Here is a 22,075-nt window from a genome sequence, read left to right as displayed (position 1 = left end):
AACTGATAACTGAAAATTTAATTTAACAAGAGAATGCTACTGAATTCTCTGCCAACAGAGAAAGGTTTCTAAACAATCACATAAAATTTATTTAAATGTAAGTACCAAATAAGAATTTTGAAATAAAAATGAAATGAATATTTAACTTAGTATCTTAAGCTGTCTGAAGACCTATTTTTTTTTTTTTTTAAACTGAGTTCAGGCATGAACATCCTTTTGGTTTTAGAAGTCTGTCATGGATTTCTCTTACTGTGTGTAAACCACGATGGAAATCCTTGGTGGCTGTTCGAGTGGCTTCCTAGATTAACACATACCTGTGTCTTCTAATCCAATTACCAAGTTAGTTTAGGTTTTGCTTGTGTCCCGGAGATCCGAACAGTTGGGGAGAGTCACCTCAAAAACCTGGGGTCCAGGGAAGGAGGCAGCTCAGCAAAGTGCCTTCCTTCTTGAGTGTATTTGGTGCCAACATACGCCTTTGTGCCATCAAGAAAAGGTTAATTACACGATTTAAGATGGAAGGAGCCATGCATAGAATCCAGTTTTGGAAGATTTCTGTAAAAATTGCATTAAATAAAAGTAGTGAGGCCCAAAGGAAATTGTCTCAGGTGGATTAGTTCTTCCTGCCTAGAGGTGAATAAACGGGGCTGGGAAGAGGCGTGCAAAAACAGTACTTCCCAGATATATGTGGGGTTGGGAAACCTTCAGAAGGAACTTCCCAGAGTCCTGGGTCTAAAGGGCTGTCAGCCGGGCACATCCTGGCCTCCCAATACTGCACGGGAAAGGCTGCCATGACCAGCTGCACAGCCACAAGCCACATCTAAATGACCTAACTTCTGAAATACCTCAGTATCTAAACATCAATCAACAATCAGCCCCTGTGTAACACCAGCTGAGTTTCCAGTGCCCGACGGTCCCGCACGGCTACTGGTCCCTGCGAGGAGAGCACAGTTACAGAGCATCTGCATCACCAGACTGCCCTGGGCTGGAACGTTCTCGCCCTGCACAGTCCCCTGAGTACGTATGCACCCATCTGTTCCACAGACGACACAGAGCAAATGAAGCTGGTCATTAGGACTTGCCTTTAGGTCTTCAGAGTGTTGGGTTAACAAATCTATGGAGGGAGAATCTGGGGGAACACATTTGATTTGCCGTCTATTAGCTTGAATGAGATGAAACTAAGTGCTGGCCAATGGTGTGGTCATCTCAAATGTGAACACAGGGATACTTTCCATACATGCCTAGTGACCCATCCACACCTGGCGTTCTGGACCCCGTTTCTGAATGCGTTCCTTGCAAGGCATTCGCCAGCCAAAAAGGACATATGAAATTAGCATTCCCTTCTATAGAGCACAAATACGTAATCAAGATGAAGCATATTCCAAACGGCAAGCGTCACCGCTGTTTGAATGTAAGAGCCACGCTTAAACTCACGGTCCTCTGTTAATTAGAGCTTCAAAGACCACAGCACAAAAGGAATTACAGCCGTCAAGTCCATGAACGCCTAAACGAGAGTCTGCATGTTGGAGAAACCGAACTTTGAAGGCGAAAGAGTCAACATAAAAGATGAAAGCCATTTTGACACTTTAATTAATGTTAGTCTTAAAACATAAGTGTAAATCAGAGAGGATGCAGAAACCGTATCCCACAGCCACGCACACAACGCTTTCCCTGAAGTTACAGAAAACGAGGTGGGCCATCTAAGTTCTGGGGCAGCGAGGATGGGCTGGCAGCAACGACATCTACTTCAAATGTGTTAATTAGCAAGAAATTATAGTCCAACCAGCATTTAGCATCTTGTAGACGGTAAAACAAAGTGATGACAGTGTTTCACTTCTCCAGACGCTTCCTAGTGTTTTCCTTTTAAATATTTAAAACTCGCTTTACATAATAAGAACTTGGATTTTCCAGAGAAAACGTGTGTGTATTGGTTTGACCTGGGGCATTTAATGGTGAAGGGAATCTATATTAAAGTTGTACCAGAATTACATTTTTACTATCAAAATTTGGGGAGGGGGCGAATTCTCAGACTTTGTTTTGTTTGACGGTGAAATCATGGATTTTCACATGAGTTTTCACACGTGGCAAACAGGGAATGTGCAGCCGGTGATCTGTGTAAGTTAACGTATCCGGAGTCGCGACTGTCTTTTTGTTCATGGAAAAGAAAATGATCTTCCATGAGAAGTTAGTAAGTCAGTAAGGCAAATGCTACTTGCCAGGGTAAAAACAGTACTCACTCCTGACCTACTGACCCTTCCTGATGCTCGGAGTCCAACAATCGCATCCCAGACAGGGCCTACCTCTCCGCACGGTTCGGTAAGGAAGTTGCAAGGCCCCCACCCCCACGGTAGGGATGACATTGCCATGACCTCAAGGTGACCGTGCCGGGAAGTGTGGCCACCGATCCTGAAGCAGGAGCCAAGCGTCGACACGAGCCTGCTGTGCACGCCCTGCTGACAGTGGCCGGTCGGATGGCTGCTGGCGGTTGTGCCGAGAGGTCGGAGCCCCCCGGCCAAGGCTTCTCTGCGGCCCTGGTGTCGCTGGCCGAGCAGGAGTGAAGCGTGCGGCCAGAAAGCGGGGGCCGCTCCGGGAGCTGAGAGCGACGGTGGTGGTGGGCCGGGCTGGCAGCACCATCAGGAGCAGGGGGGCCTCTGCAGAAGGATCCCTGCTCCTGACAAACTCACAGACAAGGAACACGGACAGTGGCAACGTGAGGTTGTCTGTGAGCTCCTGCTCTGTCCTCGTCAAAGAGGCGTCTGCTCCAAATCCCCCACCCTGCTGGTTCTGGTATCGGGGCAGCCCTCCATCTGGTGCAGGGCAGCGCGTCCTTCACGGGCCCGGGCGAAGGGCACGTGGAGGAAAACTGCCTGCTGAGTCATCAGGGAGCACGGCCTGGAGAGAAGAACACGCAAGGGAGGATGCACACGGGCCAAAGCAGGGGGTTACTGCGCTCTTCGGAAACTGCTCCCAGCACTCTGGCTTGCCGGCCAGCTCCCATTGCTGTCTTCCGACGTTACCCTTCATTAAAGAAGATGCTCTGACCCCGAGTCCTGGCCCCAGAGAAGCAGTGATGTCAGTTCCGGGGTGAACCCAGAGACGTTCTGCCAGGGACCCCAGGCAGGGTCGGTGCAGTGACAGGTGCGTCCCTGACATATGCCCATCCCTTGTGCCAGGTATCCTGAACATTACAGAAAAACCTGTTCTCCTGTCCCCGCCCCCCGAGCCCTGTGCCCTACCCAGGGTACGGGCGGCACACCAAACCCAGTCAATTATTAAAATAATATTATTACTGTGGGGGAGCCTGGGTGGCTCAGTCAGTGAAGCGTCTGCCTTCGGCCCAGGTCATGATCCCAGGGTCCTGGGATCGAGCCCCCATTGGGCTCCCTGCTCCGCGGGAAGCCTCCTTCTCCCTCTGCCTCCCCAGCTCCCCCTGCTTGTGCTCTCGCGCTCAAATAAATAAAATCTTAAAAAAATTAAAATATACATTATGTTCTAAGGGGACAGACGTGATGGACTGAAGACAGACTCCAAGCACAGCTTCATTAAAGTGTCTGAAAAGCACCACCATGCGGATAAAACCCAGCCCACGTTTCTGCCTAAACGTAGCCTGTGGTTTAATATTCCATTAGCACCAGGTGAGTGCTATTATTAAAAAAACAGAACAGAAGCACCAGCATCTCTAAATGCCACACCTGCCTGCTAATGAATGTAAGGCTAGAAACAAGACCAATTTGGTTCTCAACGGAAGAGGGGGAGCATTAGTAGGCATTTGGGGCTGGACGAAATGAGCCCCACTGGCGCTCTGGTCCTGTATGGAGGCCTCTTTGGAGAGGCCCCAGGCTCCACATCGGCCCCGAAACACGGCGCCAAACTCGCTCAGAAGCTAACCACGCACGAAACAAGCTCTCCTGCAGCCAGTCAGGTATCTCCCCATGTTGCGCACCTCGCAGGGGAAGGCCACACTCCCGCCGGGGGCTGTGCCCGGGTTCGCAGCCAATAGGGACGACAGAGCTCCCTGCTGGGGCCGCGGGAGGCCAGGACCCCACCTGCAGAGCGAGGCCTTGGCAGACCGTTTTCAGGAGGAACGGTGTCCCGCCCGCCACGCGTCGGGGCTCCTGCTGCCACCACCTGCTGGGGAAGCATCCCAGCTGGGGCCTCTGAGTCTGCACCCAGGGCTCCACCGCTCTGCGGAGGCATGGGAGGCCTGAGCAGTGGCCGTGGCCGGGGAGCTGGGTGCCCTGATCCAGAGCTTGAGCCGGGCTGGGAGCTGCCGTTCTCACGGCACCGAGGCTCCTGACCCCTCGTGCCTTTTCTGGGACCAGTGACGTGGCCGCACTCATTTCGTTTGGCCTGAGGGACATGTCACGGGACTGTAATGGGCTTCAAGAGTCTCAGTTGCATGCTCGTGTCCTGGGCCCCTCTGATGGGATCGGAAAAAGATGAGATTGGAGTGTTTACAAGGTCTGCCGACCGTCCTATCACAGAACGTGGACCTCGAGCTGAATGCTTGAGAAACTGAATGCCTTTCTTTGTTGGCACTGGTCCCCAAAGTACTCGCCATGTGATCCCAAAATTATGCTGAGTGCATACTCCCTTGTTCTGGATGCTGGAGACGTGCATTTGAAGCACCCGGGTGAGTTCCAACACCTGCACTTGCCCCAGCATTTCTGATTCAGGGACTTGGCTCCATGCTCTGTCCTCCAAAGCCAAGAAATGCAGCTGTAGACCCTCTGAGTATCTCTTGAAAAGCACACAGTGCCTGCACCTTGAGTGGCCCCACATGCCAAAGATATTCATCTTTTTTAGTACCATTTGCCAGAAGTTACGTCTTTCAGAACCCCTTTCACAGAGACAATTAAATCCCAATCTGCACGAAGGCACATGTGGGAGAGGCTCCTCGTCTTCACAGTTAACTAAGATCCAAGCTCACGCTGCAAATATTCAGAAAAGAACGTTGGCTATTTTACGAATCATAGAACGTTCTGTAAGAACTTAACGTTATTCCAGAAGAGATTAAATGTTAACTAGCAAGTCTCGGTAGAGAAGTTTTGAACATGGTTATGATTTATTGATCTGCAGCCCCTCAATCTGTTTCACGTTCTGTTCCTCCTCATTGGACGGAGCACCTCGCTGGTATTTTACAGGTGTTAAGCACGGTAGAGGTATTTGTGGATTGGATTCGGCTGATGGTGTGTGATTGCTCAAAGTGGAAGCCAATGAATGACCGACCATAAACCAGTACACGGATCAAGAGAACGCCAAGCTTCTGTTGCAGAAGGAGACAGTTTAAAGAGCCAGAAATGAAGCTTCCCCCATTGCACCTGCGGGGCTGACTCTCCGGAGCCCAGCGCACCTGCAGTTCCTCTGCCAGGGATGAGCTTTCTGTTGCTTCAGCTAATGAATCTCTTCCTTCTTATGTATCCTGCTCATACTCACGATGACATCAATACGATCTGCCGTTTCACCCTTCGTTATCTCTTTCCTCCTTGGCATCCAAAAAATAACACGTAGATCAACGGAAGGGTAAATAGGACCCGTGATCAATCCACTGGGATTTTCCAGCCCTTCCATTCATCTCTCATGTTTAGAAAGTACAGCATCTTCATGGCTACGTTAGGGTGAAATAAAGCCCGTCCAATGACATATTTTAAAGAGGAATGCTTTACACCTATGAATAATAGATGTTTTCTACATCCTGCATAAGGTTTTCCTTACCATGTGTTACTGCCACTTGTCTGTCATGTGGAAGTGTCAGCAGAGATACGAATCCCACAGTCCATGTCCCTAAACCCCAAACCAGCTCACTGTGATTGAGTGTGTGTGGGTGTGTATAGCATTTTTGGTGTCTGAACAGTAGTTGAAAGATTAAGCTCTGAGCCATCAACCTCGTTCCACACTTTCCTCCAAACTCAGGACCATGAACAGCCAAACTCACTCCGTGTAGCCAAATCCTGCTCCTGAAGATATACAATAAAGAGCTGGCACTCACTGAAAGTCTGAGTTTCGAGTAGCTCTGGTGTCTTCGTGAAGGCAGAAGGAAGGTAGTGGTGGAATTTTTTCTTCACTTACAGAAACATTTTTGAGACATGTGCGTTCCACTTTGGCCGTCTTGAATTTTAGAGAAAGGCAGTTTCCTTACCTGTAGAGAATGAGAATTCAACTGTGAAGGGCTACAGGCAATGATTCTGCCGTCAGCGGGCCACGGAGCGCCTCTTCTCGTAAGTGTGCACAGAGGCTGTCCGAGGCCCGGGTCAGGGCGCAGCCGCGGCACCCAGGGAGACCACCCCACCAGGTCCACAGTGCAGGTACGTCTTTGGGGTATTACTTGCACGTCTTTTTCCTGCGGTCCTTCCCATCACAAGCCGGCTCTGGGGTTCCTCTTCTTGGAGGTTTTGTTGGGGGGAAGCCAACTCCAGGATAACCTTGGCTGGAACTTTGTGACAGCCTGAACTCGACAGAGAGTGTTCCCCGGGGTCCGGGTGGGGAGGAACGAGAGCGGAGCCTGCAGAGGACGGGGGTCTGTGGGCCTCTGGGAGCTGCAGTCCTGGCGAGGCCCCCATAAGGCCAGGAGACTCGGGGGGCCCTCAGAAGGGACGTGGAGATCCCGGGCAGCTGGCGCCAGGTTTCCGGGGGACTTGCTGCCCCGTGGGGTGCCAGTGTCACCTAGGCCTGGGCTCACCCAAAATGACTCCTGGTGAGTCAGGCAGGAGGGTGAGGCGCTCAGAACCGGGGTGGAATTGATTGCAGAAAGCAAATTACCGTATTCTGTCTCGCAGGTCCGTGTTGTAGACGGTGGGCTCAGGTGTCCCGTGGAACGTCTGAAGAAGGCAGTGGGTGCTCGTGAACTGGGACTCCCCACAGAGACAAATCGAAAAGAAGAAAAGCCCAACTGGATAGTAGCCAAACGCAGGGGGAGTTTAAATATTGAATTTAAAATATATGGGCGCCTGGGTGGCTCAGTCGGTTAAGCGACTGCCTGCGGCTCAGGTCATGATCCTGGAGTCCCGGGATCGAGTCCCGCATCGGGCTCCCTGCTCGGCGGGGTGTCTGCTTCTCCCTCTGACCCTCCCCCTCTCATGTGCTTGCTCTCTCTCTCATTCTCTCTCTCAAATAAATAAATAAAATCTTTAAAAAAAAAATAAAATAAAATATAAGTCAGTGCAAACTGTTCAAGTAAATGGATCTAAATATTTTATAGACTGTAGATTCTCAAGTCAATTATTCATGCGTCCAGCAAATATTTATGGGGTCCTGTACCCGGTCAGGGTAGATGAGGTGGTCGGGGAACCTAATTCATCTGGAGTGTACCCCTGAGCACCTTGAGCATGGTCGTGACCTTCGGTCAGTCCTACGAAGTATATTAACTCGAGATAAATGATGTCCTATCACCGCGGGTTTGTGACTGTTTTGGGTGGGACGTCCCAGCCTGTCAGCCCCAGTCACGGGGTGTGTGGTTTCCAGCTGGTTTCGCTGGAGCTGGTGCGTTCAGACCGGTCAGGTAGCTGGAGATGCCTCTGTGACCAGTGCCCCACGAAGGATGGCCACCATGATCACGCAAGCCCTGGGCTTCCCGATGCCACATCCTTGCTGCCACACGGCTGGTGATCTGAGACCCGGGGACGAGGCACGTTCTGTGGGACCAGCGGTGTCGGGGGGGGGAACCCACCCTGAGACCCCTTTGGAGACATACCGTTGCCTGCAGTTGAGAGTGTCCAGCCATGAGTAAAGCTAGTCCAGGAGCACGACCCGTGTGCATCCCACAAGCCCTTCCAGCCATGGGACATGCAAGGGATTCGCGTGTGACGAACTCAAGCCCCTTCTAAGTGTGGATGCTGCTCTGGATGTTCCTGATGGCATGTCTGACCTTCCTAACAGGGGCCTGTTCCCAGGGCTCTCACACTTTGGTAGAGGAAGACAACACACAGTAAAAAGTAAAACAACTTCTGATATCAATTATCTATGAGAAAACCCAATGGTATCAATATAGAACGCTGCACATGTCTGACCTCGTTGCTAGAGGCAGAGAAATCTCACTATGAGGCCTGCTGGCGGGGAGCGTGTGTTCCCAACCCTTTCCATGCACTATGACCCCTCAGCAGTTTGGTGGAGCCTACAGCCTCCTCCTCAAAATAATGTTTTAACCACAAAAAATAAAATGCAGATGATTAAAGAACTTACACTGAACTACGGTTATCAGAATGTTAAACGTCTTGGTGACACAGATGTGAGTATTAATGTGGCGAACAATGAGATCCGACAGCAGGACTAACAACCACTGTTATTTCCAAGCCTGATGCACTTAAGGGATGTTTTGCAATAGCGTCAAGAACTGAGCGGCCACCGCTCTCTTGAGTTCAATACTCAATGAGGTCGCAGACGCCACCATCGTGAATGCGCCCTGCTGCCTGCATCCGTAACCGAAGGAATTCTTAGTCAGAAGTTAGTCAAAATACTCACCGTGTGACCCACTGGCATTCATGCAGTCCCGACTGTTGCCTATATTAGGGACCCCTGGACTCCAGGTGGGGACCAGCTCCAGAGCAGGTGACCTCTGCTGAGAGAGTGTCTGCTCTCCTCAGGACAGCTTCCTGCAGGGCGTGAGCCGCGGACACTCCTAGGAGAGCGTGGACGCCTTGGCCCAGAGCCACACGCTCCAACCCTGCAGACCTCCGTGGCCCTGACGGCTCATGCTGGGATGAGCCCCAGCCCGCGGGCCCTGTGACTGCTGAGTCTCGGGTCCCCTGCAGCTACCACTCACCGCTGCGCCGCCTCTGAAGTCTGACCTCTCCCTCCCCTCTCTGTGGGCTTTTCCGGCGCTCACCGTGTCTCTGCTGTACTAAAAGAGTTCCCAAACTTTCATCCGCCTTCCGGCTCCTTTCACTCCAACAGGCCTGGTGGACCTGTCCCCCTCCCGTGGCATGTGGTCCTGGCAGCCGGGACCCGCTCTCAGGCCCTGGTGGGCGCAGTCAGGCTGGATTTCCCTTTCTGAGGTCCGCAGCCTGGGGGAGGGTGTGGGCTCTGGGAGGTAAGAAGTTTGCTGTCTGGGGCTGAGGCTCGGCCATGTCTCCCCGCGGGGAAGTTACCAGGCAGCAAAATGCTGATTTCCCAATTTGAAGAGTCAGGCAGGACGAATTCTCTCCTACCCATGGGAGGGTCAGCTTTCTGTTCTATTCAGCCCCTCGACTGACTGGACATGGCCCACCCAGATGAGGGAGGGCATTCTGCTTTCTCTGTCCTACTGATTCAAACGTTCACTCAGCAGGAAGAAACCAAACCCTTGCAGAAACACCCAGGAGAGTGTTTGACTAAACATCTGGCCCAGTCACGCTGACACATGAAGTCAACCATTCCAGGAGAGGTTTTCCAACATTCCTCAGAATGACAATGCTTTCGTCCTCCACCGTACAGCCACTCGCAACACAACAGGAAGGACGTGCGTGTAGCAAGAAGTCTGATTCTCTTCCACTCGCGTGCCATGCTTCAAAGGATAATTTTCTTAAAAGGCTAATTCTCCAGAATCTAGGAATTCCTAACTAGAAACCATTTTTGTATAAGTCCAAAATTGTCATATTAAATTGTCTCAGGTGTTTCTTGGAACCCAGAAGCAAAGAATGAAAATCTGAAGTTACAAAAGTAACAAACGAGTTATAATTTCTAAGTGCATTTTAAAGATGGTGTATGTGAAATGATTAAGTCTAGATAACCAATAAACTGAAATCCATACACAGGACTTTATGGTCACATTCCTCTCGTTTCCAATGTGAGTTTGTTTTTTTTTTTTAAGATTTTCATTTATTTATTTGAGAGAGAGAGAGAGAAAGAGAGAGAACAAGTGGGAGGAGGGGTGGAGGGAGAGGGAGAAGCAGGCTCCCCGTGGAGCAGGGAGCCCAACGCGGGGCTCGATCCCAGGACCCTGGGATCATGACCTGAGCTGAGGGCAGATGCTTCACTGACTGAGCCACCCAGGCACCTCAGGACTAATGAATCTATGTTGGCACCTAAACTGATCAGAAAAAGAAGGAATCACAGAAGGCTTTTTGGAAGAAATGATTTCTGAGTTGCATCTCAGGGCATAGCCAGGAATCACATACAGAAACCCAGGGAAGGGGCACCTGGGTGGCTCAGTCGTTAAGCGTCTGCCTTCGGCTCAGGTCATGATCCCGGGGTCCTGGGATCGAGCCCCGCATCGGGCTCCCTGCTCTGCGGGGGGCCTGCTTCTCCCTCTCCCACTCCCCCTGCTTGTGTTCCCTCTCTCGCTGTGTCTCTCTGTCAAATAAATAAATAAAATCTTTAAAAAAGAAAGAAAGAAAGAAAGAAAAGAAACCCAGGGAAGCGGGTTCTGGGCTGGGCAGGGCATATGCAAAAGCAGTGAGAGGGTCTCAGGGGAGTGGGCACCAGTCGGGGCTCTCAGGGCAGCTGGGGGGCCAGCCTGGGTCAGGTCATGCAGGGTTATCATCCCTGCAGGGACGGAGCCTTTGCTCCCTGCTAACAGGAAACCGAGAGAGGCTGCCAGGAGGGCATGTTGGGGCTGGGCTATATTTTTTATTATATTTAACTCCATCCTATGTATTTGGGGGGCTATATTTTTAGCAAGAACATCAGAGGAGTGTGGAGGGTGGGGTGGAGAGAGGATGGGAAGTGCCGTGGGGGGCCCGTCAGAAGGCTGAGCAGAGGTCCAGGGGGCATGCCACCGGCGTGCAGCGGGCGAGCCGTGGAGGGCGTGGGCTGGTCGCCAGGGCGTGGGAGGTGGGGTCCACGGTTGGGGTGCCTCTGTGGTACCTCGAGGTCTGCTGGAATGATTCACTGATTTGTTTACTCACTGGTTATTTAGATCACAGGGGGATAAGTGACCAGCAACAATCGCTAGCTGTTCCCACGAAGACGGGACAGAATTTCCTGTGTGGATCTCCCACCCAACCGCCACGCACCTGCGTCCTCGAGAGTCGTGCCCGTATCTCAGGTAGGAGATGGAGGGATAGGGCCAGCTGCAGACAGTCGTGAAGAGTGAGAATCCTGGACTGTGAGTCTGGGGTCTGTGGTCTTGTCTCTGTCCTACCGGGACTCAGCCCTTTGACAAGTTCAGTGATGGAGCAGACATGGAGCCCACGACTGCGGGTCACTTACTCTGCGATCCCACCCCATGTAAGTGCACGGGGGCATGTTTCTGAGGGAGGGGCGGGGATCACTCGAACACAGGTGCCTTTGGAGGAGAGAGCATATGGCAGTCTTGGGGCTCGTCCACGGCCTTCCTGGTAAATGTAGGGCCCCTCCTCCATGTTCAGGTAACTGCAGTTTCGCTCCCCGGTCCTGAGGGCTGAGGCTGTCTTTCGCTTGTTAACCCGGAAGGTCGAGGGCACATGTGGATAAAGTGATAGATGATTCTTTGATTGTCGTCCAAGGAAATCAGGCAATTCCTATCACACAGATGACACCCCACCTTTTCGATGTCCAGCCTGTGTATCTTGACTTCTTCTGAAACTCAAGTTCTTCTGAAACTCAGAGGGGGAGGGAGAAGCAGACTCTCCCATGAGATGTCCACACGCAATGTCCACACGCAAAGCAGAAGCCCCACGTAAGACTCTGCAGAGACACTGTCTGACCTCCAAAGGCCTTAGTGACCGCCTCAGTCAGCCTGGTAAAGGGGGCGAACGTCCTTGTGGTCGGCGCTTGCCCCTAAATGTCAGATGCCACAGATTTCTGTGGCCATGCAGTCAGAGATGTGCCTTTGGCAGGAAGTCTGATCCTGGGGGAGTGGGGAGGAGAGAGAACCCACGTCACCTTGCCACAGCTGAGGGCTTCTCACGAGACCCCCTGTCTGGCAGCCTCCTTGGGGTTTGGTTTCCCATCAACTAGAGGAGTTTGGGTTCATGACAGGGATTAGTTTCATGTGCCCAGGCTTCTGTCTGACCGAGAAGACATCAACATCTACTCCGGGCTTGGTGTCTGAGAAGACCTCATCCACCCATCCCTTCCCCCAGGCCCTCAGCCAGTATTTACTACAATATTTGCAGGATTTACTGTCACTACATAACGATCCTCTGACAGTAGACAGAAGAATGCCCACAGCCTCAGATGTGCACGTTCTCATCTCTGGGCCCTGTGTCATCTTCCCTGGCGGAAGGCACTTTGCAAGTGTGATCAGGTTCAGGATCCAGACCCGGGAGCTATCCCGGGGTTGAGTGGGGGCCCGATGTCATCCCGGAGTCAGAGAAGGGGGCGTGGGGACGGAAGCGGACCGAGTTGTGGCCGGGGGCTGAGGAGGGCAGTCGAACCCTAGAGGCCCAATGCGCTCCTGGAAACTGGAATTATGATGTACCCCCGAGGGACAAGTTACTATTGAACTATAAACAACCAAATAAAAATAAATTTATGGCTGTTTCCACTGTCATGCTTTGCATGGATTTTCCCTTTGCTTTAATGACTTCTAGAATCAGTTGTGACATTTGTTGAAAAAACTTTTGACCCAGAGAAAAATCATTATAATCTAATTTTATAGCATTTTCCTCCACGGTATCAATAACATTCTCTCCCTAGAAAGATCGGGTGAAATGCATATTTAGATAAGTAAATCTCTCTGATAAATCATTTCACAGACAAGAAAGAACCCATCTGTGAAATGAAAGAGGTTTTCAAAACCACTTCATTTAAGGAGAGGACACTAATCAATATGCAGTGTTTTTCATAATGAAAGACACAGTGCAGGGCAGACGTCTATGGCTGGGGGTCGCCTGCCGAGTGTGCGTGCGAGCCCCACGTGAGTTCCCCAGAGAGCTGAGCAGAAGACTGTTCCCGGCCGAATCTCCACGTGCCCTTCGGGGTCAAACGCAGCTGACCTCCAGTCCCCCGCAAACAAGCAACACATACTGGCGCCATCAATTTGTCGGTGTTTAAAACAGAATGCCTATGACATATTTTAGCATTCTTAATAGACCTTTCATGCCTCTATTGGATATTTCATTATTACTAGACGCATATTAAAATGACATGTTTGCATTTGTTCAAGGGGCGACAACCTAATTACACCAACTTCTACTTTGCAAGCATGCAAAAAGGAACATATTTAAATAAATCTTAGGCTTCCAAATAATCGCTGTGAATAAATTTGAAAATAGTTTTTTTTGGAATTATTTTCAAGAGATAGTTGTAGAACCATTAAAGAAAATCAATTTGTCAAAATAATCTCTCTTCACACACACCCAACCACGGCGGATAGCTATTGGAAGTTAACGTTGGTATAGGATCTTCTAAATATGTTAATACAGAATGACTGACGTCCCATTCTGACTCACTGACAGGAAGCCCTGAGTCAAATTGGAAGGTCAGTGGGCATTTACATGCTGTGTAGTTGGATAGTTTCTCCCCCCTACATTTGTTTTTCTGTGTTTTTCCAGATAGGGACTTTTCATTTCTTAGGTATTTTTTTCAATCTGATTAAATGGACAATTGTTGCATACCCTCTCAATTCTACGGAGGAGAGAAAGATGATAAATACATGCAATGCTTGCAGTAAAGCAGGAAACGGAAGAATGAGTGAGTCCTCTGCACTCCCCTTTCTTCAAAGTGGTATTTTGTGCTAGAAATCTCCCCTAGCAGTTTTTGTTTCTTCTCTTAACCCAATTCTCAGACCCTTCCCTGACCCTGGCATGCCCCACATGCCCTCAGCCTTGGGGGCAATGTTGACTTTGTAACCAGGCCAAGATCCAGGAGAAACGCTGAATAAAAGCATGTTTTATGATTTATCAGGTGCATACATTTTGGGAACACAACAATGTACTTGGGAAAATGATATGTACATAAATTAGAATTTTAGTCTGAGTTCTGCACTGGTTCTCACATTATCTCTATGAAAACAGTTTTATTTTTATTTTCCCCATAATGACAGCTCTAAACATAATAAAGTCATCTTCTACTAGGTAATTATTATTTCAAAGCATTTCTGAAGACCATGAAAGTGCTTAATTGTCACTTGCTCATAAGAGACGTTCAGCAAATATTGGTAAAGATATCAGCAACGATCTCTGAAAGTGTGTTTTTAAAATGCAACAGTTGTAAAGCTCACTACTTCCCTAAGTTTGTAACTTGGTCATTTTCCACAAAGGGCAGAGCGGGAGGGGTGGTCCCTGAGTCCGCCGAGGGGAGTCAGGGACCTGCTGAGATCCGGGACACGTAGGCCGAGGGCCAGAGGCTCAGCCCCGCCACCCACAAAGCCCGCCATATTGCACCTCGGTCACAGTCACAGTCCTGCTGATGTCCACGGAGCACGTCCGTGGCGCCGCCCCCTGCGTTGCCACCGAGCTGTGCTGTGGGAACACAGCACCCCACGGTCCAGCCCACTTCTTCCGAACACCCCAAGGCTTCACGGTCAAGTCGTGTCACCAACCCCCCACGTGAGTGCCACAGAGCCTCACAAAAAGATCGCCGAGGACCACACGCCCTCCGAAAACTAATCCCTGGCTTACTGGATAAATCATTCACAGCTACTGCTTCTTCCGAACACCGAGAGCCAGGAAGTGAACAAGCCCGTGATCTTGGAGGGCTGGAGGCATGGACCGAGGCCTGAACGCACTTCATCCTCTCCCATCTCCAGGCTCTCCCACCACATGCCCTCCTCCCAAAGAGCCTGACAGCAGGCTTCCTGCTGCCGATGGGGCGGAGAGACCCCCTTCCTGCGCTCCCCGCCCCACCCCCACTCCGGTCCCATGCTTGTTCGCCCGACAACATCCTCGCTCTTTTCTCGGACGGGTCCCTTCCCTGCTCCGATGTGCCGGCAGCTTCCCCATCTGCCAGGAGTCAGAGGACCTCGCTCCTCAACGCGGCTGCTCTCTGAGTTTCTCTGCTTGGCCTTTGTGCAGAGACCAGAGAGCGTTTATGGCTTGCTGTGTTTTATGGCTTCTCCAGGCCATGCATATTCATTGTGTTACATAAACAACAGAGTAGAGCCTTCCCACACCGATATTTGGTTTAGGTGGTAAATTTTCAAAGGGGTGGATATGGTTTTCCATAAGAATGCAAGCAAACTGTGGCACTGAATCTGCAGAGCCCAAGGATGATTAGTGAATCTACAAGAACGATGGATTTGCTCTGAGCAATGAATCATGTTTACGGATCTGTCGGCAGGCAGCAGACGCTCACACTGGACGCAGCGAGGAGGGAGCCCGGGAGTCAGGGCACGACACTCAGGTTTGACCGAGATCTAGCAAACTTCGGTATTTAAAGCACAATCACTGTCCAAATGTTGCGCTTAAACTTGTTTCCTATAGAAAACTTTACAGAAGTTATACTTGATTCTTTTCAAGAATCTTGACACTAAGAGATCGCATCCTAAGAAAAAGAAAGGTTAGCTATAAAAGAAATGTTTCAAAACCCCACTGCAAATATGACAATGTGCCAAGTGCAATTTGGCAAAGGTGCCAAATGTTTGGAGAGTGTATTTCACCTGCGGTGAAGGAGCGTGCGCTCCTCTGGGAGGAGGACCCCGCGCTCGCCTGTGGGTTCCTCGCTAGGAAGGTCAGAAAGGGCGCCTTTACCTGCTGTGGATCGGATGGTTGAGGTGGTGTTGGAGGGCGTCATGACCGGAATACATTCGTCATCCTGGGAGTAGCCGGCTTGGATGGCTCGAAGGTAACTGTGGCTCCTCGTTCGGAAGCATCCAGGGAGGTCCAGGGCGTCCATGGCCTGGGATTCGACTTCGCTAAAGACGGACTCACACACCGACTCGAACTGCCCATTCATCTCCGCCTCGCTCATCTGGAACAACAACGCACAGTCGGTGGTGAGACCTGGCCAGGGCGACCGCGGCCATGTCACCAAAGAACAAGCGAGAACAAAATTCAGCCCCACCCTCACACACGGTCTGTCTTTCCAGCGGCATTCATGTGAGATCGGCCTTGGGGATCGGTTAGCCTTAGGGAGGGTCTTCCCGGGTTATTTTTTCCAAACACTAAGAAAAATCGTCAATTCCAAGATGCTCCTGAAATTCTGTGGAGCCCACGGAAAGCCTGACAGGGTGGGGGCTGTGACCACAAGGTTTAGCAGACGCCGTGCGTGGACGAGCTCAGCGTTCAGACACCAGTCCCCGCTCTGGGTGTTCCCGGCGCCTCTGTTACCTTTCCAGGCTGCTTACAGTGGCCGGCTCGAGATGTGGAGGCCACACACACGAACACATGTTCGGTCTGCTTCTGTGTGTCATCATGGAAACCCACCACACATCTGGCCGGTGGGGTTTCCGTCCATGCCGACAGGCTGCACCCCGTACATCCCAGTTCTAGTGCCGTCCCGCCCGGGACAGGAGCAGACTCGCCTCCTTTGATCATTTAGCAGGGAAAGGAACTATTGGCAAGCCTGCAATTTAATTTCCAGGTATAGAGTCACCCTGGGAACCTGAAAGTTCCAAATGCATTAAAATAAATCTCAAGGCTTCGGGCAGGAGCGGGATCACGAGCACACATGGGAGTGACCATCGGGTTGGCTGGAGGGCCTTTGTGTGGGGTCAGGGACACTGGCCAGGGACACACTTCACCTGAGGCTTCCAGGGGGTGATACTGATGCATTTCCCATGAGCCGAATCTAGAGGTTTTAAAAGGGAATCCAGGGAAGTGAAATGCAGTACTAAAGCCACATTGGAGAGAACGGGGTGGGAGGAGAGACGAGAATTTCAGGAATGAGAAGTTGAAACTGCTCAGCTGCTCACTGGCCTGAGGACCGGAGGCTCACGGGGTCGTGGGCAGAGGTCACGTGTTAGGCTGCATGGGACGTTGATGAAGGAGCCCTCCCCTGCTACTCCCACAGGTTGGGTGTGCCCCTTGGTGAACCCTGTGTGGGTTAACAGTTGCGATATATGGGACACTTGCTGGTGAAGCTGATGGGCAAGGGCCGAGGCTCACGCGAGGCTGTGAGGGTGAGCATGGGCTCCGCACAGAGGAAGGAGGCGCAGGGCGGAGGGAGCAGCTCCTGTGGTCTCCACCGTTCCTCTAGATCGTCCCCGGTCCCAGCCCTCCTGCCCCGGGCTTTGGGAGGAGCCCAGGCAGACCCTGAGAAAACTGTCCCACTTGCCGGGTGGCTTCTCCCGCGAAGCCCACCCCACCGCAGTGGAGCCCGGCAGCATCTCGTCCCCGTCACATTCCTGCACCGGCCGCATCCACATCCAAATGTGTCACCCACAGCTTCCTGCACACCCCGGGTGACGCTGACCGACAGATACAAACAAGTGTGGTTTGAAACACCAGATTTGCCGTTTTCCTCTGACTGTTCACAGAGTAAAAGCAGATGAAAGAATCCGATCTCCCCTCTGACAGGAAAACAAACATGATTTTTCCTTAAGTCTCTAATTGCAGTCCTGAATGCGGCCTTCTCTCGCATCACCCGGAGTTCCGAACACGCTAGAATAATGGCTCCTTTCACCCGGCGAATCTGAGCACGCCGACGCCGGCCTCTGGTGGTAGAGACGCTGGAGGACCGTGCCCAGGGCCACAAAGACCCTCAGCGTAAGGGGGAGAATCTCTGGGTAGTGCCAGCAGAAAGGACCAGAGGGAAATTACAGATGAGAGGGTCCGTCTGAATGGCTCACGGGTTCATGAAGTTGGACGGGGACGGACAACCCACGGCACTCCCACCAGGACAGCCCCAGCTCCCCGGAGAGTGGAGCACATCACAAGCACGAATGCTGGTCTGAAACACCGCATTTTCGATGACAAACTTCTTTCGCTCCAAGTATTCCCTCATGAGGAATTCTATCAAAAAGCCTCAGATCATTTCATGTCATTTATGTCAAAGATCCACGTTAGACAGCCTGAAAAGGCCAAAATGTGAGTGATGTGGATCGCATCTGGTTGCAGGATTTAGTGAAAATCCTTGCTCAAACCCACCATGGGTGCAGGAACTCGCGCCTTGAAGGAGAAAACCATTCTACAAGCAAAAGACTAAAATTTCAGTAAGGACACCTGGCTGGCACTCACGCTACACAAACACATCCGTGGGGTTCTAGAAAGGAAGGTGCCTTGTTTCTCCCAAGCAAATAATAAGTAGTTGAGAAGAATCTCAAATTTTGGTCCAGAGAGGAACCGAAATGACCTGCTCTCTGGGAGCGGATGTGTTCACGGAGCCTGAGGGAGATTTGGAAACACAGGTATGAGTTTACACGGGGACTCAAACCACCGTCAGCCCCCGGAAATCACAGGAGGACGTTAAGGCAATGGTGTCAAAGTTATGGCAAGAATCAGTGTCCTCTGAAGCTTCCTCCGTCTTCTTTCATGAACCATAAACTCAGAAACATGGCTTGACTTGCTTCTGGAGAACGTGGGCACCAAGGAACCAAAGTCGGGGAAATGGGGGGTGACAGGGTGACTGTCCTGCATGTGGCGGAGGTCGCGACAGATGGCGCTCCAGGGCAGGCACGGCGGGGCACGGCCGGTGGGAATGGACGCTGGTGTGGCCGCTGCGGAAGGGGGGTGGCGGGTCTTCCAGAAATGAAAAGAACTACCCCAGGACCCGGCATGCCACATCTGGGTATCGGTCCCTACGAACAAAGCAGGGACGAGAACTGCTATTTGCGGATCCGCGTTCACAGGGTGGACCATTCCTCCGCCCTGCCCATGGAGGAGGGCCTGACACCTGCTCTGATGGCGAGGGACCTGGAGGGCGGGATGCTGAGGGAAAGAAGCCAGCCAGATGAGGAAAGACACTGCGGTTCTACTTGCTTGAGGTCCCTGGAGGAGTCACTTCCGCAGAGACGCGGAGACGGTGGCGCCTGGGGCTGGGGGCAGGGGGCTCGTGTTCTGTGGGGACAGAGCTGGAGTTCTGCCAGAGTTCTGGGGACACATGGGGGGGGACACCTGCACAGCACCACTGATCTGCGCACTTAAAAACGGTTAAGACGGAGAATTTTGTTATGGATATTTTACCACAATTTTTTTTTTTTGGAAAAGATGCATGATAGAAAGAGGCTATGACCATGCCTGAATGGCTTTTTAAACAGAAAGAGAGAGAAAGAGAAAGAGAAAGAGAGAAAGAAGGGGACCGTGAGACAGCGGGCCCGGTTGGAAGCTGCGGGAAGGCAAATGTCTTCCTCAGCCAGGACGCAGAGGGTCCACCATCCACGCAGCTCCAGACCCCCAGCACCACACCACCAGCTCCAGGAAACGGGGCAGACTCTCAGAATTAGCCCAACCATGCATGAACGGAAACGAAGTAAATGCGGAGACTCAGCTCCGGTGACCTCAGGGAGCTGTGCCAAGCGCGAGAACACGGGGCACAGCAGTCCCCCTAACCCTAGGGCGCCCATGCGCCACAGCAGCCCGGCCTCGCCTCCCCAGTGGCCCCGTGTGTGCACCGTCTGTGCGGGGCCTCCATGTCCTTCCCACGGAGAGGAGCCGGGGGAGGTCTGGACCCAGCCGGGCTGGCCTCTTCACGCCCTGGGACACGGTAAGGCTGTGTCCCTGCAGCTTGCCCGGAGAGGGCTGGGGCGCATAGGCGTGTCTGACCCCAGCAACACCAGTATGTGTGGGCGGCTTGCGTCTGCGTGGCTCTGTGACCCCTCTGGGGCGGGACACTGGCCCTCCACACATGGGGTGTGGGAATGTGACAAGGTCACACAGGGAAGGAGGCTGCTCGGGGTGGTGGGGATGGAGGGGACGGGCGGGTGGCTGGGGTGCTCATCCCTGTGGGCGACCGTGGGAGGCGACAGGCACAGACACGAATCTGCTCCGCTCCTGCTGTCAGATGGGCGGCTGTCTGGAGACCCAGTTCCTCCCTTGCTACTGGGCGTCCTGCTCCCCTGCGTTCCCGAGTCCCCGCAGCGCTGGGAAGGAGCTCCAGGGCACTTGGCTGAGGGCGGGTCTGCCAGGAACCCACAGTGGTCACGCCCCGCTGGGTGGCCCCGGGTGACAGAGCCCATCACAGGGATGGGGACACGCAGGCCACACTGCCGTCACACCATTATTTATCGAATGATGGAGGATTAGATGGTCTTACAGTCTTGCTCTAAGTGCATCTCCGGGATATGAAAAATGTGGGAATTCTTCCATCTACGGAATAGACTTAGCTAGACAGACGTTAACGCAGAGCACTGAAGTGTGTGTGGGGGGGGCAGTGCAACCCAGAACAAAGTCCGCTGTGTTCTCTGAAACGGTAGGGAACATCTTTCTGGGAGTTAGAGCACCGTTTGGGGTCCTGTCAGATGAACCGCCAAGCTGGTGCATCCCAGAGAGCTCAGGAAAGGTCAGCAACAAAGGAGATGCCCAGAGAGCTCAGACACATGGGCTGAATGCACCGAGACCGCCTCCGTGCCACGTCCACGGTCCCGCACAAGCAACATCAATGCGCTTTTCTAGCATTTTCCAGGAGATTCCTCCAGGGAAGAAACTGTACGGTTAAAGATAAATCCCACCACTCAGGCTGGTCACTGGGAAGGTGTAACGTCCCGAGCACCGGGCACCATTGCAGTCCTAGACGCTGGCAATCCCACGGCATCAGCCCACACACTGCACACACTCATGCGACTCGTCCCAGGTTCGTGAGCTCAGAGAGGCCAGACCTGAGTCCAGTGACTCAAGTTCAAACCACAGCCCGGCTTACAGACAAGCCAGTTTCACAAGCACTCAGTTAGACTTTTCATTTCACTGAACGTTGAGTATTAAAGAGTGAACTCCCAACAGCTTTAGCCACAAATTCAAGTATCTCAGGGACACTGAGGGGTTCCCAGGGGCATCACCCCAAATGCACTGTGCCCCATTACTGGAAACTGCATCCTTCTCCTCCTCGGATTGGTAGATCACAGCAGCCAGGGTTTGATACGGGATTACTACAAATTTGTTTCCAGGGGTAAAACGGCCCCATCCACTGTCAGGGTGCCAGGGTTATTTTAAGCAACAATTTTTTTTTTTCAGAATTAAAAATTGAGTTTGATGTAAAGTCCTGTCATAGAACTTAGCAATCGGAATGACTTAGAATCCCAAATGTCAAAGTCATCAAAATAAGTAAAACCCCCAAACATCCAGCTTGTGTGCTATTGCTCTTATTTACAATGACGAATCTTTTCAGATAGAAAAAGGTGCGGGGACATGTTTTTTTACTGATGTATTTTTGGAAATCCCAGCTTGGGTTCACTAAAAACATGGTGTAGAGGGTAGTGCATGGCTTATGTTTCTGCAACTAGGAAGCTGGCGGCTTTCACAAGAGCATCTGGAGAGGTGTGCTGTGCATTCAGGGGAACCTGTTTGTTGAGCACAAATGAGAACAAATGAAAAGCAGAATCAGACCCACAAACACAGAGAACAAACTGTCGGTCGCCGGGAGAGGGATGAGGGCACGGGTGAAATGGGAGAGGGGAGGGGGAGGTGCAGGCTTCTGGTAATGGAATGAAGGAGTCAGGGGAATGGAAGGCGCAGGAAGGTCCGTTACATTGTAACAGCAGGAAGCACGATGGAACAGCACGCAGCTACACTGGGGTGAGCAGCGCATGATGCATAACGGGGTCCAATCACTCTGCGGTGCGCCTGAATCTAAGGCAACATCGGGGGTCAAGTCAACTCAAATAAAAAAAAAGAGAGAAAGAAAGCAAAGCCTGCAGGAGTCACCCCGTCTGCGGTGAAATCACCTTGCACCCTGCTGCAGACCCTGATGGGGCCACGTCTGACTCTAAAATTGTATTTTGGCAAAGGAGGTGGTGTAACCGGAAGGGAAGCTGGCGTCTCAGGAGAAGTCTGCCGTGAAGGTCCTTCTCCTGGAGGCGGGGGGAGTGAGGTTGAGGGCGTCTCTGCATGCGCTCTGTTCAGTTAGTAATTCCTAACGTCATCTTGGAGTTTATGCTGAAATGGGATGCTTCCCCGATTAATTAGATCATAATAGTAATCTAGTTGCTGACCATCTATAGTTGCTATTGCTGTTTTTATTATTATTTGTGGGGGCATTTGAGGTCGGGCTGCAGCGTGACCCAGTGTCCCGGTTTGCCCCAGGCTGAGATTCAGTCCAGGATGGCCCTCGTGTGCAGAGTCAGGAATAGTCCTTTCCTTGTCTTGGCGGGGGGGGGGGGGGGGGGGGGGGGAGGCTAATTTTTTTTTTGGGGGAGGGGGGGGGGGGGGGG

General features: G+C 51.9%; 1 protein-coding gene across 1 annotated transcript in view; it reads right to left on the bottom strand.

Annotated features, from left to right (window-relative positions):
* The window catches only part of DLGAP2 (DLG associated protein 2), a 184,001-nt gene that overhangs the window by 45,798 nt on the left and 116,128 nt on the right, over nucleotides 1–22,075 (bottom strand). Inside the window, exon 6 of the mRNA XM_021694152.1 lies at nucleotides 15,525–15,744. Coding sequence (XP_021549827.1) covers nucleotides 15,525–15,744 — 220 coding nt within the window. The remainder of the gene's footprint in view (nucleotides 1–15,524; nucleotides 15,745–22,075) is intronic.

The sequence above is a fragment of the Neomonachus schauinslandi genome, chromosome 2 (genome assembly GCF_002201575.2).
Source record: "Neomonachus schauinslandi chromosome 2, ASM220157v2, whole genome shotgun sequence".
Lineage (NCBI taxonomy): Eukaryota > Metazoa > Chordata > Mammalia > Carnivora > Phocidae > Neomonachus > Neomonachus schauinslandi.
The sequence above is the reverse complement of the archived record's forward strand: the minus strand, read 5'-3'. Positions and strand labels throughout refer to the sequence as shown.